This window comes from Pungitius pungitius, chromosome 12 (assembly GCF_949316345.1).
Source record: "Pungitius pungitius chromosome 12, fPunPun2.1, whole genome shotgun sequence".
Classification (NCBI taxonomy): domain Eukaryota; kingdom Metazoa; phylum Chordata; class Actinopteri; order Perciformes; family Gasterosteidae; genus Pungitius; species Pungitius pungitius.
The window spans coordinates 6,094,299-6,122,246 of NC_084911.1; the positions used below are offsets into that span (position 1 = coordinate 6,094,299).

At 42.9% G+C, this 27,948-nt stretch overlaps 2 protein-coding genes across 5 annotated transcripts; both read right to left on the reverse strand.

Moving 5' to 3' along the window:
- Positions 1-122: 122 nt before the first annotated feature.
- camsap3 (calmodulin regulated spectrin-associated protein family, member 3) lies at positions 123-20,030 on the reverse strand. Of its 4 annotated transcripts, none has more exons than XM_037475588.2 (18): positions 19,430-20,030; positions 14,092-14,354; positions 8,426-8,566; positions 8,093-8,179; positions 7,692-7,724; positions 7,043-7,181; positions 6,819-6,958; positions 6,641-6,725; positions 6,487-6,529; positions 6,332-6,387; positions 6,031-6,064; positions 3,926-5,936; positions 3,707-3,831; positions 3,177-3,469; positions 3,008-3,092; positions 2,671-2,789; positions 2,477-2,595; positions 123-2,370 (listed from the first exon to the last, which is right to left on the reverse strand). In XM_037475588.2, exons 1-18 carry the CDS (start codon positions 19,560-19,562, stop codon positions 2,071-2,073), a joined length of 4,206 nt encoding a protein of 1,401 aa, XP_037331485.2. In that variant the 5' UTR covers positions 19,563-20,030; the 3' UTR covers positions 123-2,070. The 4 variants fall into 4 exon arrangements, with proteins under 4 accessions (XP_037331485.2, XP_037331482.2, XP_037331484.2 ...); XM_037475585.2 differs by having other exon boundaries at positions 6,031-6,103; XM_037475587.2 differs by having other exon boundaries at positions 6,031-6,067; positions 19,430-20,029.
- A 1,115-nt stretch (positions 20,031-21,145) lies between these two features.
- xab2 (XPA binding protein 2) lies at positions 21,146-27,638 on the reverse strand. The gene is made up of 19 exons (XM_037477111.2): positions 27,491-27,638; positions 26,932-27,080; positions 26,695-26,818; positions 26,404-26,601; positions 26,047-26,181; positions 25,784-25,948; positions 25,466-25,610; positions 25,228-25,379; positions 25,029-25,148; positions 24,804-24,935; positions 24,024-24,155; positions 23,772-23,885; positions 23,488-23,650; positions 23,178-23,368; positions 22,736-22,858; positions 22,479-22,641; positions 22,171-22,297; positions 21,966-22,075; positions 21,146-21,866 (listed from the first exon to the last, which is right to left on the reverse strand). Exons 1-19 carry the CDS (start codon positions 27,524-27,526, stop codon positions 21,805-21,807), a joined length of 2,541 nt encoding a protein of 846 aa, XP_037333008.1. The 5' UTR covers positions 27,527-27,638; the 3' UTR covers positions 21,146-21,804.
- Positions 27,639-27,948: the final 310 nt, after the last annotated feature.

The following is a 27,948-nucleotide window of genomic DNA, read 5'->3' on the forward strand; positions in this document are numbered from 1 at the left end:
TTTTTTTTTTTTATTCGTCTTATCTAATTGCCAAGGATAGTCAACTTATGAAATGATCATACACAATGTGCTGGCACATGTTTGATAATAGAAGAGAAAGAAAAAAACAAATGTTATGACAACCTCTATGAAATGAAGGTGAGACTTACCACCTTAACCTAAGAAAGACATGAAGAATACCCTGAACCTAAACATCAAATGTGCCATCTAATGCAAACTAAATAAATACACCTCCGGGTAACATGGGGATTTCTATGGGAGAATTGCACAGAAAGAAATAGTGTTTAACTACCACATACTACTTTACAAACGCATAAATACAAACATCCACCAATTCCATAAGCACTTCTCCACACAATCGTATTTCCTGAATGCAGCGCTTAACATTTCTCCCCCCCCCCCCCCCACACCCACACACCTGAATCTCATTCAAACACCACATGCGTTGGAGGCAGTCAGTGATTTCAAAGAAGACAGCTGCACATCAGCTGTGATGGAGGGGAAGAAGACTGATTTCCAACAGGTTTTGTGATGCTGTCGATCTGATCAGAAGCAACTGCAGGGCCGATGTTTTTTTTCTAGCAGCGTGGACACCAAGCAAAACAAGCGTTTTAAAATAGCGTCTCACATTACCCAAGTTATATGTGAAGAAGTTTCTGGAGACTGTGGGGAAGAGGAGGGCTGTTACAGCCCAGAAGGATCCTTTGACAAGAAACCTACTGTTTATATGCACATGCACACAAACAGGGAATCATATAACAGGAAACAGACTCCTAGTCACCTGAAGGATTTATTAATCCCCAGAAAAGAAGGTTTAAGCAATTTTTAGTTGTTTGACAATATCTTTTCATTCTTACAAACATTCTCATCTCAAACATACATCTCACTAATGCTTAAGCAGCAGGCTAGCTTATTCGTAGCTTACAAAGGTCAACTTACTTTTTACAAATCATTGTCAAAAAATCGAAGAGATCAGCATTCAGTATATATTAAATCAGCATTGATTATCATTTTCACAAATAGCTGTATCAAAGAAATAATAAACATGGTAAAGCCCTCCTTCATTTTTCCAGTATTTCTTTTCAAGATAAGCTCAGATAACATTTCAATTCATCACATTTTGAAAATGAGAAAGCAACTTAAGTGGAAAAAGGTACATGAATTTCATTCTTCTTTCAGCGCTCAAAGGCTGAAGCAATTTGTCCAGCAAAGAAATGCCACAACAGTATAAAAAAAACATCCAGATGTCTACGGCTGAAAAAGTTGGAATGGAGTGGAATGCGCAAAACAATGGGGGCATAGGCAGTTTTTTTAAGTGTGCAAGTCCAATGACAACCACAGCGGCCCATAGAGGAACCACCAACGATCCTTTTTGGTCCAGTGAAAACACCCTTGAATGGAATGAGGGGTTGGCGTGTGGCCTACATCTGAATGAGAACAGACATTTCTGCCATTCATTTTAAGCCAAGATCTCCGATCAGAGCCACTCATTTCACCAGACTAAAGAGGGTGAACTTTGAAAAAAAAAAAGAAAAAAAAAGAAAGAAAAGGCAGCAAAAAGGAAAAGCAAGCAGAATTGAGAGGGGTGGAAACTACTCTGGCCCAAAATACTGTGTGGGCAAAGGCAGTGTGGCTGTCCGCTCTTTTTCTTACGTAAGAGTTGCAAAAATCACTCGAGGGGCGGGTAAGGCAAGGCATGAGGAGGCAGGGCCCAAGGGAAAGATAATTCTTTATCCCAACAGAATTAGTCGCATTACATTTTACAATCGCAGACCAGGCTGAGCCAATCAAAAGGCCCTCCAGAGATAAACTATTTTAACTACATTGGCTGAATGAGTGAGTGATTGTCCCTTTCTCTCGGCATGTTGAGTCAACCGGCTTGCTCTCGGGGTCCAGGTCGATAGCTGGCCCAAAGCCCAACCAGTCATGCTGGCCACCGTTAGTTAGCCGGTTTTTCGAACATCTCAGTCCCTCATTGGCTGTAACGGAGGAAAAGGTGGAGCTGGTCAGGCTGGGAGCTGGTTCCCTGAACGGTGAAATCTCTGGCCGTCGTCACCCAGCTCTCCGACATTATTTGGGGGTGCCGAGCTTCTTGGGAGTTCCTGGGCGCTTTTGCCAAAAGTGACCGGGGATGGTGAAAGCGTCAACATTCATGGACATGGTTTTGGACGGGATGGCGGTGAACTGCTTGCGGTCAGAGCTGTACTTGTAAATGGACTCGACCATCTCGGGTGCAATAATCCGTGGGCCGATACCAGTGAGCCGCACCATTTCCTCAGTTTCAGGGTTCATGGTGTAAACTGCTCTGAACTGGCAGCTGGCATCTCTGAAGAGGATGAGGAAGTGGTTGCCCGTGCTCGCGTCCATCTCCTGAAGGGAGAAAAAGAAAAAAATATTACAAAACAAAATGCGAGGGGAATGTAATAGTCACTTGTAGCCTAGAGAGGTTGGACTTTGACTCAGCAGGATGCTTTACCTCTACAATCTTGTTTTTCTGTGGTTCATTGACCTTGCCGGCCAGGCAGCAGCGGGTGATGGCATTATGGATGATGAACTTGTTGGACTTAAAGCTGGGCTCCTTGTACAGCTTTGGTCCTGCAAGGCATGTTCTTATGTTATTAAGCTAGCAAAACAATACTTCGTGGGTTTAGTTTGTAACATGTTGCTGACCTGTATATTCTGGGATCGAGGCAGGGGAGGAAAAATTGGAGCCATTGTCCCAGTCCTTCTCTCCGTTGTGAGCACTCACTCGTTTAGGGGACATGAGCCTGGAGGGGGAGTGTGAACGGCTGGAGGGAGTAAAAAAAAAAAAAAAAAAAGAATGTTCCGTGAGGCAGTCAGTGATGTTTGTTACATGCATCCAGTCGCCACAAAATCTATAGTTATTATACACCTTTACACACACATAGAATAGCCTCAATATTCATTAATAATTCATTTGCCCAGCTTTATTATGTAAAATCCGTACTCTACATTAAGGACAAGCTGTAGTCGCTGTGCAGGTTACCTGGGAGACTTCCTGACAGTTAGGCCTCCGGATTCATTGGCCATGGAGGACAGGTTCATGGTTGAGCGGGAGTACACCTTGGTGCCTACAAGGGGAAAAAATTAACCATATTAAGCAAGTAAATGCATGCGTTCAAAAAAAGGAGACAAGGTGGGTAATGAACATTTACCCATGAAACCCCTGACAGGGCTGTGAGAGAGGACGGAGTCATCTCTGAACACAGCCTTGGGCCTTTGCTTCTTGACACCGCGGACCGTGGTGGGCTTCTGCCTCAGCACCTTGTCCAAGTCTTCCATGATCTTCAGCTGATGTCTCCTCTCATACTCCAGCCGAGTGAAGTCTCCTCTGCGCTGAGGCGTCCCCTCAACTGGTGGGGTGCGTGGTGTTGGAGAGGTGCCTGGAGTTTTGGTTCCGTCATCACTCTTGTTTGCCCAGCCTTCGATGATCATCCACTGAGGCTTGCTAAAAGTACAGGAGGATACCGTGAAAAAACTTCCAACGTGGGACTACAACAGGAAGGCATAAAAAAAAACATGACTAGTGTAGCAGATAAATGGCAACTGAATTGAATTAATAGCAAGCAATAAATCATGCATGTGGTTACAGTAAAACCCAAACAAGAAGAATCTTAATGAAAGACATTGTATGCTGGAGTCTCCATTTGGTCATAATAAGAAAAGCTAAGAAAAGGGGTCTTACTTTAATTCCTTTTCTTTTTCCTGCTCAAGTTTGCGTCTCTTCATCTCTTCTGCTCTCTTCTGCTGTTTCTCCAGCAAAGCTGCTCTTCGCTGGGCCATCTCATCTTCTGGTCGCTCCTTGTCATCCTAAAAGTTAAGACAGAAATCAAAAAAGGCTTTAATCCACTGACCCTACAAATAGCGCTTTTTTTTTTTTTTAGAACACAGTTCAATTGCCTACCTTGAAAAAGAAACCAACACCTCCTTTCCCCTCGGGCTCTGCCAGGTCACTCATTGAATCGGAGAAAGCGTCCGGTACTTGGTTGTCCTCCTCCTCCCCGTTTCCCCGCAACGCAGACAGCGAGATCTCTATGAGGCTGCTGCGTTTGCCGTTCAACATCCCTGCCGTGGCGTCGCTCTCGAAGGAGCACTCCGATGGGGCACCAGAGCTGCAGCCCCCATCTGCAACCCTTTCCTTGCTGGCCAAAAAACCATGCGAGGACCCGGCCTCCAGGTCCATGCTAAATATACTGTGATCGTCATTGGAGCCTACCTCGGACATTGCGTCATCGGGACGGGGAGTGGGGGTATGAGTCGGTACGGGGCTGGGTGCTGGTGTGGTGACGGGAGTTGGTCCGGATGAGCGCAGCTCATCGGTGTCGCCCGAGTCACCAAAGGAGAGCGAGGACAAAGTCTGGTTTTGGGATTTCAAATGCTCTACGCGACGGCGATGGGAAATGCAGTCCACGTTTTGAGGTGCGGTCATGACCCTTGAGATGGCTGGCACCTTAACGTCCAAGAAGGTGTGTTTGGGGCTTTTGGGGGGCACAGATTGGGCTCTCCGTTGGACTCTAGGGGATTTAGGCGGAGTGGTGTGGTTTATTAATCTGTGGGATGGAGAGGAGGAGGCGGTTGAATTGAAATCTCTGGTCGATTCACGCGAGAGGCGCGAAGGGGCCTGGGCGGGAGGTTGGGAGGTTTTAGGACTGGAAACTACGGGTTTCTTCTTGATCAAGTGGTTCTGCTGCTCAGTCAGCCGCTGCATGTCACTTTGCAGAGAGCTAAGAGCTGCCGTTAGCTTGGATACGGCGTTGTTATAGTCCCCGAGTGGCGCTACCGGGCCCTTCTCTCCTGGTGTACCTGCCCTTTCTTTGGAGTGACTGGCCTGTTTGTTGAGCGGAAGTCCTACTTTGACATTACCGTTATCCTCCACCGAGGGGCGCTGTTCGTGCTGCTCTTCCTCTTCCATTTGAGCTAGCCTTTCTTCAAGTGTCACACGGGAGAGGTCTGCGGCGCTGATCTGGCCATCCCCCCCTTCCCCCTCACTCTGCTCCTTCTTCAACTGCAGAAAGGCACTCTTCCCAAGTCTTTGTCGGTGCTTTGCAAAAATGGCCTCAATGCGTTTCTTCTGGGCTTCAATGGCCTTGCGCTTTTCTTCAAGCCGAGTTCCCAGCTCCGAAACCTCGTTGTTGAGTTGAGGGCTCTTGCCCGGGCTTTCTTCAGACTTTTGCGCCCATGTGGTCATCGGAGAAGAAGCAGCGTTGTCGCTGGCTTTCGGAGAATCCAGAATCTGTTTCTTCTTGCGTTCTGCAAAGCTGGTCATCTTCACGCCACTGTCAGACGCCTCTGTGCCGTTGGCCCTGGCAGAGTTTGAACCAGCAGCTGGCGTGGTTGGAGTGGACTGGGTTTTAGGAAAGTCTTCCGATGCATCGGAGTCTACACTGCCGTCTCTCAAGACCGAGTCATCGTCTCGAGAACATTCAGAGGCGTTTCTGATGCGAGTGTGGGCCTTGGACTCTCCAGTGGGCCGGTACATCATTCCTGAGCGCGTCGGGGCAGAGCAGCTTGTGGGGGTTGAGTTTTTATGTCTGGAACCAGCAGGGTCATCGGGAGAGTGGAGGTAGAAACCATCAGGAGCACCATCAGGGTGTAAACGAGGCTCCAGCTTGCTGTTGCTGTGGATAATTTGGAGAGCCTCTTCAATGGTAGGCAGCTCTCCCGTTTCACTGGACGCGAGGCCGTTCTCCTCCGCCATCCTTGGAATACTCTGAGGGTGGGTGGCCCAAGAAGCTCGCTGTGGCCCGTTGGAGCCAGGGGGTTTGCTCAGCAAATGGCTGAGGTCTTCAGGAGGGGTTGCTGGGTTGAGTTGGTCCGAGCTCAAAGAGCGGGTTATCACAGGGTTGCCCATCACAATGTCTACATCACTGTCCAAGCCAAAAGGAATGCTGAAGGATACCGCTGACATGGGGCGGCTAAAAAGGAAATTAAACGTGTGTGAGTACAATGAAAATAAGAAAAATAAGTAAAACAAGAGTTTGTAATGAGTAATGAATACACAAGTTCTACCTGAGAGGTTTTTTGCTCCATGTCTTTCCAACTCCTTCTATATGAGACATTGAGGTAGACTGAGTCAAAGATCCTGAGTACAATGGGGGGGACACAGACACGTAAAGGCATGCTCACAACACAGGGATGCATAAATAAAGCAATTCACCAATAAAAAAGTAAAAATAACATTATACAACACAGAAACTAAAGTAAAACACAAACAATGGTTGAGGGGAAATCGGTGAACTAGAAAACGGTAGATAACATACAAAACACTGTAGCTTGACACAATGAAGACAGGAGACGGTCTTAATCTTACCTGAAGCAGGAGAGGAGATGGGTAGGAAAGGCTTCTTGAAGATAGAAGGGGAGGTTCTGTGGGGCCGAGAAACATTTTTAGTTCCAACTAATGTACCATCCAAAGAATATGCCAGACTACTACAAAGCAAAATCCTATTCAGACAGCTGCTGTACCTGCTACCACTCGTGCTACTTGGCGTTACTGGTGTGGATCCATCTTAAAAAATAAAAAAAAGGAATTACACAATAAGACTTTGTTACAAATACTCATTGTAATAATCTTACTTCTAGGATTACACAATATGAGGACCGCAACATTTACACTCACCCAATGAGTCTACTGGTTGAACAAATTCTGGCCGTTGCACCTCAAACCAGCTAAGGAGTTCCCCCAAGAAGCTCAGCAAGTTGAGCTGAGTAAATAAAGACAGAATAAATCAGGCATTCAGAATTTGTGTTAACATTTCAATCAGGGGATTAATGATCAGGAGTTTGAATACAAGTACCTGAAGCTCCTGTGGAGTGTATAGCATGTCCTCCAGTGACAAGTGACAGCAACTCTTCAGACAGCTGTCACAGAATTCATGGATGAACTGCAGGTTGTACAGACTGTCCGCCACGGACATGGACTCCTTCATGCAAACATCTTACAGCAGAGAAAAATAGTGTTTACAGACTTTAAAATATGAAGTACTAAAAAGCTGTTGGGGGTAAGGATGTTTGTTGGTACCTTCAAGTCTTAGCAGGCCAGGACAATAGTAATGTATGACTGCAGCAACAGCACAACCAGTGGACAGGTCTTTTACTTCATTCACCATTGGAAAGATGGGCTTTTGTTTGGAATGCATTTTATCCTTCCGGTAGCGGAGCTAAAATAAACAACACAGGAAAGTAAATCAAATACTGCAGTGTGACCTTAATCATCAGATTTTACCCGTAAATATTTTTTGTATAGGTTTTGTCCGACAAATAGACAAATTACAATCTCTGAAGCAGAGATAGAATGAAAAAAGTTTCCGGTGCATCAGTTAACTTTGGTTTGTATAAAAACAGTTCACTTTCTGCAGGCAGCAGCCGGCTAGAAGCTCGTCTCCGTGGACATGGACATGCACACACACCGTCACACAGAGGACCAGCAAAACCGGTTTCATGGCCTGCTGGAGATTCATGCACACTCATGTGTCAACAACCAGTGCCCCGCCCTACTGACATAAACAACGTGCACTTCAATGCATTTGATTCATATAGTGAAAAAAGAAAAAGAAATAAAAAATAAAAAAAACACACCTGACCATCAGATATTTGCTCATACATTATGATGAAGACACTGGAGAGATGGAGGGACAAGGGGAAGGAGCAGAGGAAAGGAAGGAACTTACAGGAACAAGTTTCCAGTACCAGCGAGTAGGGCACTGTCAAAGCGGAGGAGGGACAGGAAATAGAGAAAGACAAGGAAATGGAAAACAGGAGCACAAGGAGAGGTATTAAGCCTGGAGCTGAAAAACGAGAAACTAGAGAAAGGGTTGTGATGACCGTACTTTCTTGTAGTGACAAGACAACCTTGTTGACAAAGCAATGACGCCACACTTAGTTTTCTTACTTAGCATTCAAATGAATGAAGGCCTACAAGTGTAACCGGACCAACAATGGGTGTTTAATCCACAGCAGGTGACTTTTTGTAGCACCCTGTGCGTAATCCTCAACAGATTATCAGCGTGGTTGGTTATAAAGACGTATGACAAGACAAAGAAATACACTGAATGTGTAATGCATTACTCACAGAGGGTTGAACAGGTTCAGGCTCCGTAATTGCCTGAGACGCGTCATTCTGGGCTCCTTCAGTGCGTTCTCTTAACTTCTGGTTTAACTGAGAGCATTAAAAGATAATATAATGGTTAACACACATGTATTAAAGATTTACAGGATACTGTGCATTATCACATTAGCAACATACACCGTGGGTTACAGACTTACAGCATGCTTATTTCAGTAGCTAAGCAGTCACTGGATCATCTACAGCAGAGGTCTTAAGATACAAGTCACTTTCTGAACGGACACAATAACGATTGGGTGTTTGAAGAAAGCATTTATTGCTTTTCATCTTTTCACATACCTCATTAACCCAATGAAGCAGAGCATCCTCCCACTTAGAGGCTCCACCCAGTAGCTCGGCAGAACCACGTCTCTTTGCCACAGTCACCGTCTCCATAGCTCCCATCGCCATCAAGGCATCCATCATTGCCAGGTGAGCACTCTGCACCAATCACACGGGAGAAGGGAAAAGAAAGCGTCAATTACAGCACACAAACACAATATTGCTGGATACGGACACTTTTACTGGCCTATCAGGGCGCTGCTCGCTTCAGAGCAGAGATCACGTCCAACTGATATGGCACAAATATGATTTACCAGCAGCATCCTCCAGAGGTCAGCAGAAGCCAATAGTGTCATCAGAAATACTGAGAAGCGTTTTGTCACACACCTCAGTAGTTGTGGCTGAACCTTGGACCCATGTTTGAACAATCATTAAGCAGTTAAATAAGCAATGGAGCCGTAATATGATAACACGCGTATCCTAGGACTGTCATTCCTCAGCTGCTTCACCTTTATTTGCCTTTCAGTGCGTGACACTTCCATTTCACTCCGTGAAATATGGCTGTATGATTTATGTGCCACCGAATAAAGAGTTAGGTGTTCCAACTAAATAACCAGGAAGCACAACAATTCTCTGTAACAGACTGGTCTTCCATGACTTTTTTTAATTTTGGCTTATGGATCTTTGTATCAAACATAATAGATATTAGATCTAAAATCAACATTATGTTTTATACACAAATACAAGAATTCAAGCTATAGAAATGTCATTGAATATATTTTATGTTTGCAAACATTTGTATCTGACGGACATAAGAGTATTTCTATAATTCAGAATTAAGGAGGCCTTTCTAATGACTAGAGCCCTTTTAAATGAACCATCAATCTTGTCAGCTCAGTTAGAGCGGTTTAACTCTATAAACCTTTTACCTCATTAGAAGTCGGGCTGGCTTTGTGCCCCGGATCAACTATACTATACCATACATGTCTGAACTCCAGATTGTTGTAAACAATTTGAACCCTTTTAAGAACTTCTAGTTCATAGTGGATGTTTAAGCCTTATTTAATTTGTCCAGTTATCATCCCTTTTTGTCTTTTGAAAATAGTCACAGTAGCTGGTTAATAAACTTCCTGTTTTAAAGGCCTCAACAGGACCATAGTTCAGTCAGGACTACAGCTTTTTCTACTACATCATTTATGATCATTATCCTTCTATTTTAGTCTATTGGCTAATTGCAACAAGCACCTTGTTATGATGAGCATTTCTGGTCAACAGAGAGGACGGACGGGTCAAAAACAACACATTCTTGTCATGGGGCCACTCCTTCAATTTCCCACATTCAGTTTTGAGCCTAATCGGTGGAAATCAGTGCCTGGTCCCTTTTATTACTTACAAATTCCGCTTTAGAGGCCAGACATTCTTCCGTTAGCCTCTTATGTCGTCCCAGATGGGGGCTAGTGGCAGTCAGGTTGTGTGCATGAGCCCACGTCTGCCTACTCAACCCTGATATGAAGTGCTGACCGGGGTAGACCCAGTGCCCGTGGCAGGCTGGCCTATGCCAGCAAAGGCTTGTCAGATAGCATTGGCCAAGCTCTCTGGATGTGCTGCAGTCAGTCACTGCTGGCCTGCCCTCCCAAATGTGTTGCTACAATTTGGGCTGCTGCTGGGTCTTTAATATTGCTCGTCGGTTCAGAGGAAATGTCTGCAGTTCAGAAGGGGACGACAAATTGTCTGCTACAGGGACCGACGCTACATAGAGCTAACAACGTGCTGACATAGATCATTAAACATGGTAGGGATTGGCACATATGAGATGCATAATCAACTTTCATTGATTTTGCCCACAAATAAGAATCCTGAGCAAAGGCATGTGTGGAGATTATTTTCTTATGCAAACAGACAGAATATGCATGTTCTTTTGCAAAATTGTGATGTATGATTGAAGTTTGGAGCTGTTGTAAAAGTGTGAAGGCAGACAGGATGACAGTGGGGGGAAATAGATGAGAACGAACAAAGAAGGAATGACAAACCTAACCGGCCACCCTGTTGTCATACTATACAATTGTTTTTCAGAGGAGAGCGAGGGTGAGTCATGACAAAAAGTGCAGAATGAAATGGGAAGAAGGGGGGTAGCTAGTAGATTTCCCGCTGCAGACCCAGGAGAGCTCGCTAAGCTAAATCACAAGTCTCCCTAATGAGGGGAGAGAGGAGCAACTCATGAACACCCAGCATAGAGACTGCCAGATCACCATAGCAACCAACCAGCTGACCCACAATGCATCTCAACGCAAGCCTGACCAAAGCTTTGCTCGGTGCCCCTGGCTTAGCACCGGCCCTCAGCCCTGAAAAAATCCACCCAGCCAACAGTTAGTACCGACCAGAACAATGCAACTGAGGGGGAAAAAGTTTTACCGCATCAATACAACCCATAAGCATAAAATCTTTAGGGCCCCATGGGGCAAATGTGCTTGCATAATCGCGTCAACAAACCAACCGGTGGTACAAATAAGGGAAAGGCATCGTGCGGATCATTAAACGAGATTATGATGGGGGCAAAATCTGATTAAGTCTGAAATATGACTTAACCCCATCCCCCTCCCTGACTGCCTGGTGCCTACCAAGGGCGAGACAAACAGGGGGATCAGCCGGGTCTGGGGCCCCGCAGGGGATCTCAGACAAGAAGTTATCTCAAAGCACATGCTTATGCACACACACACACACTCACGTGTATACGTACAAGAACAGTGTGCTTAAGCGAGAACATCCAGTCTGCAATAGCTTTCCACCAAACGTGTTTAACATTAGATACATTTAATTACTACCCCACATTAGCTTCTAATAATTGAAGGCCTAAAGCGGAAGAAACTGTGTAAAATGATAGAAAGACACTTCTATTGACAACTAAGCTCCTGACTGGTGCTTGATTGACCAGAAACCTGCCAACACAGCACTATTGTTCAAGGCAACGTGTCAGCGCCTTTCCGAAACCAACAAGGGACTGAAGAGGGTCAGCTGCATTACAGCTACAAGACTTGATTGTGGTTTTGGAAAGATAATTACTTAACCCCATCTCTAGCGTAATACATGTGTGGTCAATTTGAAAATCAATAATGAGGATTATGTTCTATCGTCTCCACCAAGAATAATTGTAACACATCAGTTTGATGTTGCATTGATGATTTTGATCCTACATTGTAGGTGCAATGGTGGCCATCTCTGGCGTGTCTTCCAATCGTGGATGATGACGTTCAGTCTGCATGGGAGATTATCTCTAATCTGGGCCACCACCAGAAGGACAGTTACCAGTACTACACAAGCACACAGACACACCAAAAAGGGGACAACCCCAGGCTGTAAATGCTCTAAGTCTGGCTTGGGTTGCAGGAGAAGTGCGATTTACTCACTGCTTCAGGATGCATCAAAACTTAACTTGTTGAAATAAGAAACTTGATATACTAAGATTTTTTTAAGCATAACCTTTCTGGGGTTTTGTGGAAACTATAACAAGATAACGTCAATTGTATACAACATTTAATTACTATTATTACCTTTTTTTAAGGGTGGCGTCCCTTTGTTTACAAGAAATCACCACATAATATCAACTAAACCCAGAATTGTTGAAATGCATCGATAAAGGGGTAACAATAGTATACAAAAGACAGGTAAATTATCTATTTACACTGGCAATGACTTATTGAGCTTATTTTGTCAAATTCATTCTTCAAATTACCTATAATTCTGAGGAAAATGGTGCCGCCTCCCTCTTGTTCTAGATCACATGGTTAACCCCATTTTCTTTGCAATTTGATGTTGTGCTCCGTATTAAACACAGAATTTTAAGGACTGGCAAGGAGAAACTGCAAAAGCCTCAGTGTGTAGCAGAAGTGCACAGTTTGACGTGTCTCTTTTTGCCATTCATTGATCAGACCAAAGAATGTGTACTTTAGAGGGTCATTGGGGCTCTGCACGGATACTGGACCAGCATCTCGATCACTCTACCTGTAATGAACCACAAATGTGTGATGTTCCAGTAACAAAGTGAAATGTCACCAACAGTTTAAAGCTTGGCAGATTAACTGGCAGTGGAGTTAACTTGTCAGTGACAAACGTTCTTTTCTATACCCGCAATACATCTTCTCCTTTGGTTTGACGTAGATGTTGGAAAGATTGAATACACAGCAGTGTTGCAGCAGATTGCTGCTGTTCAAAAAACGTTTGCTGGCCAAGACCCACATTGATGCTCCATCCTTCTAATGCTGCTGCAGCGTGACCCACTTTCCTGGCTGGCCACACTGTAGCTACAGAGCCAGTCAGCGATAGACGAGCTCAGGGACAAGCAAGCAAGAACATTTAGGAAATGGATGGCAAACTATTTAGATAGACATTGAGACTACCTTGGTGGATGATGTCTTCTTAGAAATAGAGGTAGGTACACGATAAGACCAAAGACAGTGTAAGATAGATGAATAAAGGAAATCCCCAATCAAGCAACCTTCTCCACTCCGATTCTGCTGTGTCTTTCGTCTTTATCTGTACAAAACAAGTACACATTTGTGAATTTTTACATTCTTTTATAATACTAGATGTCGTAGAACCACAATATTAAATTAACTAAGTGCTCGAATCACCAAAGCTTTACTGTTAATGGTCACACAATTTCTATTTGGTTTAGAAAATGTCCCGAATACATGCACTTTTTCCAGCATACTTTTAAGCTAATATCATCACCTGCTACAGTGGCCAGTCAACAGCAGAGGTGGAGCAAACAGCTTCCACCTAAAAACAACAATACCCACACAGATCCCTGGAGACTCCCTACTTAGCTTTAAGAAAAAACAGCAGCCTGTAAATGCAGTTGTTAGCCATTTTCTGAGGAAGATAATAATCTGCATAAAGAGAGGCTTTGTATCAACACCTCCAAATTGAGTTAAAATGAGTAATTGTTGCATTAGCTAGAGCAAAAAAGGATTATATGTTCTAACAAACAAAAAAGCAGCCCTCCAAGACCATTAAGATTACAAATTTGAAAATAGACTAATCTGATAGTTTATCAGCATGAAGGACTCTGTACTATATTTACCGAGTACGTCAGAAAGAGAAAATGGGAGCGAGAGGGAGAGCGAGATCCATTGTCGTGGGCAAAGAGGACAAACCAGTTTCTCTGGCTTTGACTCACTGGGCCAGCACAGAGTACTCTCTCAACTCAGAATCTAGAATTTCCTGAGAATGATGTAGTCATTGTCTGGACCTGAAAAGTCTATTGAAGAGAGAGTCTCCCTCCTTTTCACATGCTGAAATGAAAGGAGTCCTCCCTTGTATCATGACTGCCCCTTGTCTTAGCAGCTGGATCTACTCATCCTCTGGGATCAGCTGGGGGTGCGGGGGGGGGGGGGGGGGGGGCATCCCAGGGGGGATGGGGACAGGATTGAATGATTGGGGTCTTTTTGATGTCCCTTAATCCATAGAATCAAAGCATAAACAAGCCCCTATACAACAACCAAGCACACTCGACCCCTACTGCAGACTCCTGGATAGCAGAGCATCCGGTTCCACAGGGGCAGACATTCGCTCCCCGGGGCGACAGACAACATGTCTTTGACTTAATACCGTTCACTTTTAACAACATCTCGCATGCCAGACCCGAGTAGCTTTGCAGTTCCTACGACTGAAACGGAAAACATTACCATTTTGATGGGTTTGCGTCGGAGGTCTGCGTCGGTCACCGGTTTGCCCTGGTCTGTGGGGACCGGGCCACTCTCAGCGAGGAGCTGCAGCAGGGCGCCGTTGTCTTTGGGCTGTGCCTTGGCGCCGGCGCCCCCCAGCAATAGGCCGTGCGTCCGGCAGTAGAGCTCTGAGGACTGCAGGAGGCGCGTGACTGGCGGTTTAAGGTGCTCCTGCTCATACTGGTCACAGTAGAAGGGGTCACGGAGTTCTGCAGGGACACTTTCTACCGAGAGGAAAAACAAAAACAGTGTCAGATAAGTTCATCAAGCAGGAGATTGAAGACAGCTTGTGGCAAAATGTTTAAAAACATATGTTGGGGGAGATGTCTAGATGAAATTCTGAAGGTTTAAAAATGGGTGGATTTTTCTTGCATTATTCTTGAGCATGTTCTTTTTTTTTTCATTACATGGAAACCTGGTTTTTCCCCCATGTTTTCCGGCTGCTTAAGACAAAATACCCTTGAGCTGTAATCATATGAGTGAGTCGAGCAGCGTAAGCATCAAGGTCAGTGGGGCATGATGAGCTCAGAGGTTGGCATCTGCAGATTTCAAGATGCTCTGCCACTATTTTAAAACAACCTGATCAAAACACTAAAATTCGTAAACTCATTCTTTTTCAACTCAAGAAAAATGCCAGTTAAACAAAATGTAGCACTCACTATTAGTAACTAGCTGCAGATCGTGAAAGAATCTGTTCAAACTGGTCTTTCTGAAAATAAACACGTGTAAAAACATACTCGTCACACCCTCTGTGAAACTGGTTTCTCTAAATCCAGAGAAGCACACTTAGTCAGAATAAGCGTTAGAGGCCTTTATGTAAAAAAGTTGACACGCTGCCTGTCTGAAAATAGAAAGCAGAAAAGTATGTGCCTACGAATGTGTCTTTGAGAAAACAAAGGAGTTATTCCAAAGGGAGGTGGCACCAAGTTGTATCATTATAAAGTTATGTATTGAATTCACCAGCAACAAAACACAGACTATATCTGTCCGGCAATATTGTCAGTTAAACCATTTTATTGTAAATAATCTCCTGGATGCCAGCAGAACAATGCTCGCTTTACTGCTCCATCCTCTGACACGCCCACAGAAATGCACACCTTTCTTTAGCCTCCTATGCACATGAATACTGTGTACGAAAAAAAACTCTTCCAACGCAACGTATGGAGAAAAAAAAAAAAAAAAAAAAAACTTCCCAGAAGGCAAAGCAGGATGCAAATGCCACACCTGAGTGAGAGGAGAGAGAGATCGATAGGAGGATGATTTCCCTATGAGACAGTCCAGCTAAGAACAAAGACTTAGTGTCACAAAAACAGTGTTAAAAATACACAATTTTCCAAAACTGGATTTAGAAAACCATAAGAGAACACCCCTAATGTTAGATAACTGCTACAAATAAAAAGTACTAAAGAATGGCCAGATGGTAACCATAAGCACTATCCAGCCAAGGCCATAAGTTCTGTGATGCCTTCAAAATGTCAACATCGACCTCCAGGGAAATATTGTGATTAAAAACACAAGCTTGTATGACTGTAAACAATCCGGAGCAAAAGCCTCTGTCCCTTTCACAGGCCATCGGGTCAGTGCTTATCACCTACGAGTACGAAGGCAGAAGTCAAAAGGGGCCAAAGTTTAACAACATACGACTACATCATCATAAAGCAGAGGTTTAAGGAGCATAACGAGAAAATGTAGTCGAGCCTTCTTGAGGCCGTTTTCTGAGAATTTCTCTACAGCAACCCCGCATTGTTGTTATCATCACAATGACAAGTTGTCGGAGAGACAACAGCACCATTTAAGTGATGAACAGGTGTGTAAAGGTGGCCATTAAAATGCATAGAGGGCCATCGTGGCTGGAACAGCTCAGCTGGCGCTGCATGATCGCCTGCTGATAACAGGAGCCATGTGCTCCTCTGTTTCACCGACTGACTGAGAAGTGTGCCGGTCACTATGGTGAACATATCCACATAGAAGGTCAGTGCAGGTCAGCCACAGCTCATTGGGTAAAAGGTCAGACTAGACCCTGCCTCAAATTCTCTCATTTAAGTGGAACAATCAGGATTGGATTGTAAGAAAGTGGTCGGTTTCAGTAAACATTAAGTAGTCCCTTCTATTAATTAGATGGCACTGCAGCTTGCAAAACCAGCTGGATTCGACCATCTAACCATCAGGGGGCTTAATGGAGCATTCAGGAAAACTGCCACACATTAAATAATTCATAAGAGCTCAGATATGCAGAAGTGTGCAAGGTAAGCGTACAGACAGGATGTTTAAGATCAGCCATACCCAACCCCCCCCCATGTTGTTTAGACATTCGGCATGCATGCATCCGCCATCAAAAAACCCATTTAGTGACCATTTTGTTTCTTGCATTGACACGACCGCAGAATATTTCCCAAAATAATTCACTCGGCGCCAAGTGTTTTGATGCGGCCGTTACTGTTGACGTCGAAATCCTACGAGGAAGATTGAGCTATAAACATAAACTCGCATCACGTGGCGGACAGGATCAAACAGATTATGCACTCTGGAAAAAAAAGTTGGTTCCATTATCCCAAAATCAAGTAAGCAGCGTGAGGGGCTATAATAGGCTATGCTAAGCAGTTCTGAGTGAAATGGCAATGCCTAAAATAAACCTTACAGCTTAGACATCTCGGACCAGACTGGAAGGGATGATGTATTAATCATCTTCTGAACGGAAGGAATATCCTAAAATCCAAACCTCTCGATTTTATTCTTTTGGTCAACTGCTGTGACAAACTTGAAGCACACCTCAAGCGCTACACGTGAAGTGTCTCCCGGCTCCCTGTGCATACACAGGTCAGCTCGTTGAGAATATGACTTCCCCAACAGCCCTGTGTATCCTGTACCACATCCTCCCTGAGAGCACTCAAGTATGATCATTAGAAACAGTCGCTTGAAATTACATTTGCCGGCCAAGGCACAGAGACGCACATCGTATAGACGGAGATTGTGATTACATTATGGGTGCTTGAGGGACGAACAGGACAACGTGGGATGACAGAGAAATAAAGTGTGCAGGATGCATCTGCCTGTGGGAAGTGTCCTCAAGTTGGACATTAACTACCAACCAAATCTTGGTCGATTTGTTGCATATTCGCTGTGTGATGTCGTAAAATACTCTTTTTTTCAATTAGTTCTCATCATCTTGAAAACACACTGCAATTTTCCAACACTATCAGGTGTTTCCTAATGAACCAATAGGTTTTCCTACATCTTGAGTAAACACTTGAAGCAAGGAAACATCCTCCTCAGGTCCGTGTCCCTTGTTGACTCACCATAGTTACAAGGTTTGCGAGAGGGCGAGTGTAATTCCTACAGGCTTTCAGTGCAATCCAAGCAGCTTTGTAGCTGGGTGGAGTTATCAGGTGAAATACGTTTTGAAACATGCAGGTATAAAGTGGTTTGGTTTCCCTGACCCTCAAAACAAAACATTATGAGAGGATGACAGCGGCCAATGACCAAAACACTCAAGCGGAGAGCAGTTTCATCTGTGAGAATTAAGCTAACATATTAATTAAAAAACATTGACAGACGGAAAAATGAATTGGCATATATCATTCGTACAAACATGTCAAGTTTATGAAAATTTGCTTATGAAAAACCTACAAACTTGAGAATCAAGAGTTTCTGGTCGCATTCCAAAGTCAAGTCACAAAGCAGTTTAAGTCGCCCTTAAATGAGTCATCTGTCACAACAAGAGCAGATGAGGAATTTTAACCTTGCCCAACCTTTAATTGACCTTGATGGAAAAAATCATACATAAATGTCAAAGTGTAACAAAAGATCATAAGACATTGTCTCATGCTAGTGAGCAAAATTCTACAATTCAAGTTGTAAAATGTGCACGTAAATTTGGTTGCGCTGGGTTCATGCTAGCATAGGCATCTCAGTCCAAGCCTATAAGCAGCTTTTAGATTATCCTGATTGCACATGGATTCATTGTAGGGCAACCTATATAAACCCTAGATATCTTTTTTTTTTTTTTTATTGTAATTAGGTTTTGACATAATTCAGTGCTTACGAGTTCTCATTCAACTACTGTTTAACCTTATTATTCCTCCATCTAAATAAAGATACGAGATGCAGACTGTGTTCTGTGCATGTGATTGTCCATTTTGTATCGTAAAGAGTCTGGGATTAAAAACGTGGCCTATTGTTATCAATGGGGTTAATTGACCCGGAAGAGCCCAGGACCAGATGACACGATCTGGCTCCTGCTGTGCTACCTGCTGTTCTACCCCGCTGAGTTTTTGGGGAGGGGAGTAGAAGATGTCATCTTGACTCTGCAGAAATGTTCCTCGGGTTCTTGCGTCTCAGCACAGAGTGTGACTTTGACCAGAGGGCGTGGCTTAGGTGCTAAACAGAGCTGCAGCAGTGTGTAGTCCTGGAAACTAGGCCGGCCTGCGATTGTGTAAAAGTCATGTTGTTAAGGTGAAAACAAGAATGACTAAACCGCACACATGCTCCAAAATGAAACAGAGCAGCATACTTTCTTTTGGCGTCTTCTTTGAGGCATCTAATCTTTACCAGATAGTGCTTTAAAACATGCTTTTAAAAGAGACGTCTTATCACCTCAGGGTCAAAAGCTGGCGCTGTTCTACTCGTTGTCTGTAGAAAAAGGCAAATCGATGTCTTATGACACGCGTGATCCACGCGACACAACTATCTTAGGCGGGTGAGTTTTCTTATATTAGCGGCTGGTTTGTCCAAGGACAATATAAGGAACTCTCTGACAATCTGCTCGGGTATTTACCTCTTTTCGGTAAGTGAACAATGAGCCATTTGCATAGTTATTTGATCCCGAATAGCTCCAGAAGCCGGTGTCCAACCCCTCGGGGCTGTCACAGCAGACAGGCCGCTGAAAGTCTTCCTCCACGCCCCATGTGTGACATATAAACCGCATTAAAAAAAGAAAGAAACATACCCAGTAAACCCCAAATGTGTGACTGAAGCAGGCGGTTAGAAACACGGCGGAATGGAATAACGTGATAAGGCCTGGGGAGGAGGCCCGTTCCTCTGGCTCTCTCTCTCTCACACACACACACACATACAAAACACGTACAAAATGTGACCACTCACTGGGCGAGAACAAATGACATGTGTCAGAGTCACAAAAATGCGTAGCGTGCGTGCTCCCCCTTTCACGTGCGGCTCTTTGTGCAGGAAAAGAAAAATCGCTGAGCTACACACACACACACACACACATTGTAGTTAGTTTCCCTACGCCGCTAGCAGATTATAAATATGTGTGTACAAAAAAAAGATGACTTGAACCTACCTGCACTGCCGTAGGACTTCGCCAACAGCCATCCGACACTTGCGCAGATCTTTGCTCTAGTACAATCATACACATCCAATGGCTTTATGTCTGGGACCACTAAAGTCTTCCTCATGGTAGGGGAGTCCACCATGGCGAGTTTGACACCACAAAACAAAAACAAACAAAAAAAAAAAAAAAAACAGAACGCGACGCTGGGAAAATAAAATTTAAAAAAATGACAAAATATTCAAGCAATCATCGTGTTTTTAGCTGACTATTCCACGCGCTTGGGACTGGGGGTAGAAATAGGGGTTGCGGTTTAGTCGGGAAAATATCCGTCACGGAGCCGATTCCAAGGCAGCGAATGCCCCTTTTTTCCTGTGTGGTGTCGTAGACGTAATCCCCTTTAAATCATTCTGTACGACCGAGCGGAGCCCCGACTCGCCGGCATGTTGGAGGAAAAACGGACTATTCCCCTCGGTTTTTTGCCCTTCTTCGTCCGCATTGCTGTGCGCTCCGTACGATGCGCAGCTCCACTGAGTCTGGGCGATGACTGACTACCAGGTGCTCCACACCGGCATCACTCACTCATCTCTTCGTCCAATAGGAAATGAGCTTGAGCAACGAGGGCGGGATCTTCCTGTGTGAACACGGACTGCAGGTGTTGGTGGGACTTTTGCTACAGGTTCATCTGCAGGCAAACCCAATCAGGTGAACACCTGCCCGGACCCGCCTAGATATACAAATTTCTTTATAAAACAAAAACGTTGAAATTCATCAATTAAGTTAAAGAAGAGATGACACCGCAGAAGTCCTGGATTCCGAGTTTACACGAGTAAACACAACTGCTAACACATGTGTGCAGGTCTTTAACCTTAAGCTGTAGATGCCTTATTTTAAAAGATGTTGTTAATGTAGGTCGTTGTCGTTATTACTGTCTCAGAAGGATGACATCATAAAACTCCACCCTTTGTGCAGTGACCTGGGCAAACTCCAAGGTGCTGCTGTAAATGACCATGACCTCTGGCAGACAGAAAACAAAGAGAAGGTCTGAAAATTGTTGGTAAAACAGTTCAATTAGCCTTAAATGTGTGAATTTTGAATCAAATTTGAATGAATTTCAAAGCTCCATCCCGTTAAAAAACAGAAATCATCACATGTTCCAAGAACACTCAGTGCTGCAGTAACGTGCTAAAAGGATTACCTCAGCTAACGCAATGTGATTATGAAAGAATCAATTTATCCTTTATTTCATTTAACTATTATGTTAGGATAAAAGCATTATGTACTCAAGTGAAAGGTACATCATATTCAAACTTAAGACTATTATTATTATTTGAGAACATCCATGGTAATGTGTTAGTGGTGTCTGAATATAGAACCTTTCCAAGGCATCCATTGAATGTGAGACTTTCTGAAATTTCTGTCAGATGAAAGTCACTACTTTGCACGGATATAATCCATTTTTATTAAACCTGCACATTTTCCGACATGTAAATAAATGTTCAGACATCCAATACCGTCATGTCAGTTAGAATTGCTGGTGCATTATTAACAAACACTTTTGGAAAGGCAATAGAAGAAACCAAAGACTCTCTAAAGACTGCATTGGGTCACGAGTAGAACTGACTGAGAGACATTAATACAGCTTCTAAAATGATCAGTGGGAAATAAGACTCCCGAACCTATGACAAAAACTGGGCATTAGAAACTCACTGCAGGACTTCAGAAAAATAAGTTGTATCTGTTTTATGAGCGTCCTTTTATTCAATTCTATCATACAAACTGTTCCTTGAGTGAATTTGTACAATACATGTACAACCAGAGCATGACCTCAATATTTGGATGGTGAACTTTTGAAGGCATAATTGGAAATATTTTAAAGGTTCACTGGGTTTTGCAAGACACCCAACTATTAATGATCCTCAAACTACCGTGAGGCTTCAATGCTCAGCTTCACTTTCAAATGAATGCCTCACTTTGGAAAAAATAAAAATAAAAGCTCCTCCCCTTTGTTTTCAAGGGCAGAGCTTCCTGTAAAAGAACTCTGCACATATTAGGTGTCCAAAAAAGTTTCCGCTGTTCATTCTTTTACTAAATGTTTCTCAAAGATAAAAACGTCACTATACGTCAGTAAAATTAACATGTAGCCACGTATTAGTATCTCATAACAGAACACGGCACATTTGCACAATTATCTTGAGCTTTATACTTGAGAAAGACTGACACCATATGGTCAAAAGTTATACAAGTTTGTTTTTGTGTACTGTATTACAAAAAAAACACAAGAACGGAAGAAAAGTCGCCATTCTAAAATAATACGCCTAAGTAATAAAACAAATGTCTACAAGTGAAATCATCTTTGCAAAACTGGGGCAGCGAGGAGGGGATCTTTAGTCTTCTTTAAGCCCACCAAAGACGGCTGTGGGGACGCTCTTCTGTTCAAGCTGCACCTCTGCGAAAGGCAGGGATGAAAAAATAACCATTAAAAAATGCATGATGAATACGACACATCTGCATGATACCTTTTCTTTTTCCACAGTCTGTCACTTACCTTCTGGTCCCTGGTTTTCCTCATCTTCATCGTCTTCATCATCAATGTCAATCTCATCAGGATTGGCTTGTTTAGAAAGCTCAGCCAACTCGCTGCGAGAGGTGTCACTCCTGAAAATATACATGTAGAAAGTAAAGATTCCTCCATTTAGGTTGTCGAGTGTAGTACAATTATTTTTTTTAAGTATCGATTTTTTGTTTTTTACCTGACAAAGAGAATCTTCTCTTTGGGCTTGGGTTTGTCTTGCTCCGCCTCTGCGGCAAGCATCTGTGCTTTCTGCTCCAGCATCTTCATGTCATCAATTCCTACTTGACCTGGAGCAAGATCAGACACTGGATACAAAACAAATTGTTGGATAAACAGAATCATTAGTACAGGTACATTCATTTGTGTGCTTTTCCAACCCAGGATTTGTGGAAAAGGGCACGCGTGGCTAGCATATTGATATTCTAAAACAATGTTGTGTATTGGCTACACAGTTGACGGCTAACACGTTACTGCTAACTCCCTCACCAGTGCCCGTTGTCGCCTTCATCATCTGAGAGGACATGAAGTGGACCTGGGTGTTGTATGTGGCTTGAACACTTCGTTTGATCCTCAGCATTTCTCGAATCGTGTCCTCATTTCCATGGCGGATCTCAAATTCTTTCCAGGTCTGCCAGAAATTTGCAGTCACCTGAAAGATCCAAGTTTATATATAAATCAAGGTGATTTATGACATCCACTTCACCAATGGAAATGTTACAATTTATTCAGTTGTTTTATCTCACCCGCGGGTCACAAATCTGCGAGCAGTAGGAGTAGATTGCTCTGGCCCGGTCAATCTCACCAAGTTTACTCTCCATGTCAGCAAATCGCTGACACATGTCCCGTGCATGCTCATCTGGAAGGACCTGGATAAAAAGAATTGGTAGGATTACAACAGCATATTGTGTAATTTTAATGAGTCAGAAATAGTACTATTTTTTTTTATAATCCATTGATACCGTTCTAAAAGTACAAAAATTTATGTAGACATAAACACCTCTAAGGTAGCCAAAACAAAAGGATCCTAATTTCACATTTTTTTTTACAAGGGAAACATAATTATTGTTAAATCACACTTCTGCCAGTAGATTATCCTAAATGCTACACGCTGGTCTTTGATTTCAAGAGAAAAAAATCATTTCAATACCACAAGTTGTCATATGCATCACTGCTTTTCCCACGTACCTCGATAGCTTTCTGGTATATGGCTCTGGTATACGTGACTCCATAAATTTCAGCTGCTCTCTTGATATAGATATTGAACATGTGATGTCTCTCCGTAGCATCTACTGCCTGCGTTGCTCGTTCATAGACAGCCATGGCGTGTCGTGCCAATCCATATCCCTCCTCCAATTTAGCATACAACAGGTAAATGGCTGGAAAGCAAGGCACAGTGCTACATTCAGCATCAACACATTTTATAAAGCAAAAATAGAAACAATGACCAATATAATGTACACACGTTGTCAATGTAATTCTAACAAAAGGTACTTACTCTTGGCAAACTTAGCTGGGCAGCCATCCAAAGCTTGTTCAAACAAATCTCTTGCTCTCTCCAGCTTCTTTCCCCCATAACGATCAATGAACTTGGTGAGGTAAGTGTTCCAGATGTCATAAACATTTGGCCACCTAAAGAGAGCAATACCACGCTCATACGCCTAAAGAGGTATCAACAAAGACAATGAAAAACAGGTTTTAACAGGTAGTACATTGATCAAAACTAGAATTCATTTTGAGAATATTGAATGTTGACTTTGTCAATTAGTGGAAGAATATTACTTTGAAGCTTTCCTCAAAGTAGTTGTGCTCTTCAAGGAACATGGCATAATTGATGATGATCTGTGGCGTGGCGATGCGGAGGTCAATTATGCGATCATAAACTGCTTTGGTGGACTGAATAGAAAAAAGAAAATGAAAAGAAAAAGAAAATAAGAAATGCAAATGCAACAGTGGATCAGAACTCTAACGCAATATTAAATATCTGGATGTAGTACATCCAGCTGTAAATATACCAACATGTAGTAAACTTACCTGGAAAGTGCCTAGACTCTCCTCCAAGTCTGCCAGCATGGACCAGACCTTCAAAGACTTGAAAACTCTGTTTTGGACTGGCTCGGATGCATCAAAATACTCTGCTTTCTTGGATGGGATTGCAGTAGCTTTCTAAATTCAAATAATTGAAAAGAAAAAACACACATCGAACCTCTATATCCACAAAATATTGATACAGAAATACATAATTGGCCTCATATCTCAAATCAATACATTAATCTGTTACATAAATTTGTACAGTACCAGTCAAAAGTTTGAACTGAATGAAAACACATGTCATATATTTTTACCAGTACTGTATAACCAGGAAGAGTTGCCCCAAATCTCTTCTGTTGTCAATACTCAAATCTCCTAGAGCACAAACTACTTATTTGGTGTGCACTTGGTTTGGCATCACCCAAACAAGTGACCATCTCTGCCTTCTAGGAAAGCTTGAGATAGCTATAGAGAAAGCAAACAACAGTATGTAATGATTTTGTCACAAGTCAAAATATTGTTTAAGTTTCAAGCCCCCATTACACTGACTGACATTATAATATGGAGCCTCAGGTCCAGTCTATGGACTGATATATCCGTTACCGGGGATTAAGTTTGAATATCACAAGATAAACCTTTTAAAATATTTAGAAAAAGCAAAAATATGCCAAAATAGTTGTAGTGTCTCAGTCCCGCCACTAGATGTTACCAACATCTAGTATAAATGGGGCTATCTATGATTACCCCCTAATAATAACTGCAGTTAAGATCCAAGTGTCTCACCCTGAGTATGCGCAGTGCCTGTTCATAGTTCTCATGGCGCAGCTCCATCTCGCCATATTCACACCATACTGCAGCAAGGTCATCCACCTGCTTGTAGTTCACCTTGGTAGCCTTCTCAAAAATGGTCCTAGCCTGAATGACAGTCAGTAAGTGTTAAGTCAAATCAGAAATAAAATGCTTCTCCGAATTGCAAAGGGTCACAGAATGCCTGTGGAAAGAACTTACATCATCCAACTGCTCATTTTCCTCATAGAATTTAGCAAAGGAAACCCAGAGAGAGTGTGGTTTCCCCGTGGCCTTCAATGGATCTATAGTCTGCACTGCCTCAGTGTATGTGTTAATGATCTGCAAAAGAGATAATAGTGAGCACAGACCCAACCGTATGAATTGTGTACGTGAAAACAAAATAAGACCTAAAGCTCACCTGCCGTGGATTGCCCTCATACAATTTCACCCTCTTGTGCCATTCATGAACATTATGAGGGTTCTGCCTCAATAGAACGCTGTTCAACAGGAGGGGCCGTCGAGCTATCAGCTGCTCAAAGCGGGCCAGTCTAAGCTCCATGTCTATGTCCTCTGGGGCGAGAGAGAGAAAGAAAGTGAGGCATGCATGAGAAAAAGTAAAAGCAACTTTGGCAATATTAAAAAATACAAACACACACCATCTTCATCCTTTCCCATCTCAGCTGTGGTCTCCATCTTTGCTGCGATCATGCTTTCTTCGAACTGGGCATAACTATCAAATACTTGTGTGAAATCCCTCACCGTTACCACAGTGAGGATGGCCTCCTCGTACACATCCCGGGCCTGAGAAAACAAAGACACATAAATCATCATAGACACTGTGAGACTTATCTTAGTTCAACCGCCCTAATATAACACAGAGGTATCTCGTATTTTGATCAAATTAACTTAAATATGATGACGGGCTGTATGATAAGTAAATATATATAAATGTAAGCTATTACGAAGATACACACCTTCTCAAAGTGACCGCTCCTAATATAATAGTCAGCTAAGGAGCACCAGAGTTTTCCAAGTTGGTCAGTGAATCGAGTGAGGCCTCCTCGGATAATGGCCCCTACTTTGAGAGACGTCACTTTATCAGGGTTCTGGGAGATCAGGTCGCACAGCTCATGCCATAGCTGCCCAACAAATACACGTAAAAAATAAGATACATTTTCTCAGGGCAGCTTAAGAAAAACAAGCAAATTTGAAGGTGCATAGGATAATAAAATCTTACTTGATAGTTGGATTTGCCCTCTTTGGACACAAAGCTTTCGTCATTGACAACAGCTGCAAGTCGCACAGCTGCTTCATCCAAGCGGCCAACAGATCGTAAGTAGTCAATGTATTCCTCTGCATTTTCAGGAGAAAGCTGCATGATACAAATAGCAGACAGGAAATGTTGACATTTTTCAAATTTGTCAAAAAGCGTGATTTTCCCTCTTATCAACGTTGAATCTTTGCAGATGAAGCTTTTTGTAAAATTGGTGAAACATTCTCAAGAGAAAAAATTATTTCCATGGACACTGACAAATACAACTAATAGCGTACGCTAAATAAGATCTGTGAACTAGTTTGTATACCATGCTCTCACCTTAAGGTACCTGCGGTACACTCGGATTGCAGTCTCAGGCAGGGGAAGGTTACGGACAAAGCGGAGATACAGAGGCCAGATGCGCGGGTGCTGAGTAACAGGAAGAGCTCGGAGGGCTCGGTCAAATGTTTGCCGACTTCTTGTGATCTTGCTTTGAGATACAAGAAACTGGCAGTAATCGAGCCATAACCTGGGCATCTAGTTTAAGCAAAGACAGGTATTTAGTTCCAAGCACAAGTTACAGCACACAGACTATAACTATATGTCGTTTTGTAAGTGGTTCAGTATTACCTTGTGCATGAACACCAATGCCCTTTCATGGCAATTATTGATCTCTTCATAGCTTGGTTCAGTGATACATTTCCCTTTGACTTGTTTACGTCTCTCTCTCAGATAGTTGTACCACAGCTTGTAGCTGTAAAATACAAAACAAAAAAAAGATTGGATATACGTTTTTACTTAAACGAAAGACGAGATATCAAATTATTATTAGTCTGTTGATATGCGTCCCCTTGTGACGTTCATTACCTGCCAGGTAACTCCTTCAGAGCGCGCTCGTAGATCAGGTTGAGGGTGGCTTTGGCTCCATTCTGTTTGAATTCGATGTAACGCATCCAGCACTTGACCGAGTATGGGTTCCTGATGATCTCCTCTTCATATGGCAGATCATCGTCTTCCTACCAAAGCCATAAAGTATATAGCACGTTGAGTAACCTGACGACTAACGTTATAACATAACTTTAGATTCCAGGAAGGGTTTGGCTTGATATAACCGTTAACTTAAATTACATTAGCGTGGCGTTACAATAACGTTAACAATGCATCCGTTTAAGAATTGTAAATTAAACTTTAATACATCTACGATAGCTATCATTGCCGCTAGTTAGGAGCTATGAATGCATGACTATCTTACACATCTCTATGATTCGTAATTTACGAGCCATGACAAGCTAACTATAACACTGTTAAACACACACAGCCAAGCTAACGTTAGCGCTTCAATAAAAGTTAGCTTATGTTAGCCAACTTGCTAACACTGCCTGTCAATAAACGTTATCAGGAAACAACATGTTATGGTGTAACTTACAAACATAACATCTGGTTTTCCATTAAGTGAGGCCATTTTTTCCTGGGATAAGAACGGATTTCGAGATAATGAGAAACAAAGTAATGCTAACTGTAGCTAACACTCAGGTTGAAGACGACTCAAAGCGTGCGGGAAGTAGTTTGGATACTTCCGGGATCGTCATATTACGTCACATCAACTCACAGTTCTTATTATCTTGTGCGCCAAAACATGGATCTTGTGGCAAATGTCGTATTCACGCTTTATCTGATTATTCAAAAGGTTCTGTTATAAATGACACTGTGTCATCTTCCCAAATTATTCTTTATAAGTGAAGGGTTGGTTGGCTGGGCATACTGCTGAAATAATATTTGAATCTAAAATATCTGTACACTAATTAATGTTGCAAATGTCACAATAGATACGTGTAATGTATATCATATATACAGCAGGACTGATAGTAATGCAACTTTTTTGAC

Bases quoted from the DNA above. Each gene is read 5' to 3' on its own strand.
- xab2 (XM_037477111.2), bottom strand. From the start codon at position 27,526: ATGGCCTCACTTAATGGAAAACCAGATGTTATGTTT. The intron at 25,149-25,227 runs GTGAGCTTTAGG...TCTCTTTTGCAG, and splicing joins ATGAGGGCAATCCACGGCAG to ATCATTAACACATACACTGA. The intron at 22,859-23,177 runs GTACGTGGGAAA...CTTTTTATCCAG, and splicing joins TATACCAGAAAGCTATCGAG to GTCCTTCCAGATGAGCATGC.
- camsap3 (XM_037475585.2), bottom strand. From the start codon at position 19,562: ATGGTGGACTCCCCTACCATGAGGAAGACTTTAGTGGTCCCAGACATA. The intron at 8,180-8,425 runs GTATGTGAAAAG...TAATGCTCTCAG, and splicing joins TGCTTCATTGGGTTAATGAG to TTAAACCAGAAGTTAAGAGA. The intron at 3,470-3,706 runs GTAAGACCCCTT...CTGTACTTTTAG, and splicing joins GAAAAAGAAAAGGAATTAAA to CAAGCCTCAGTGGATGATCA.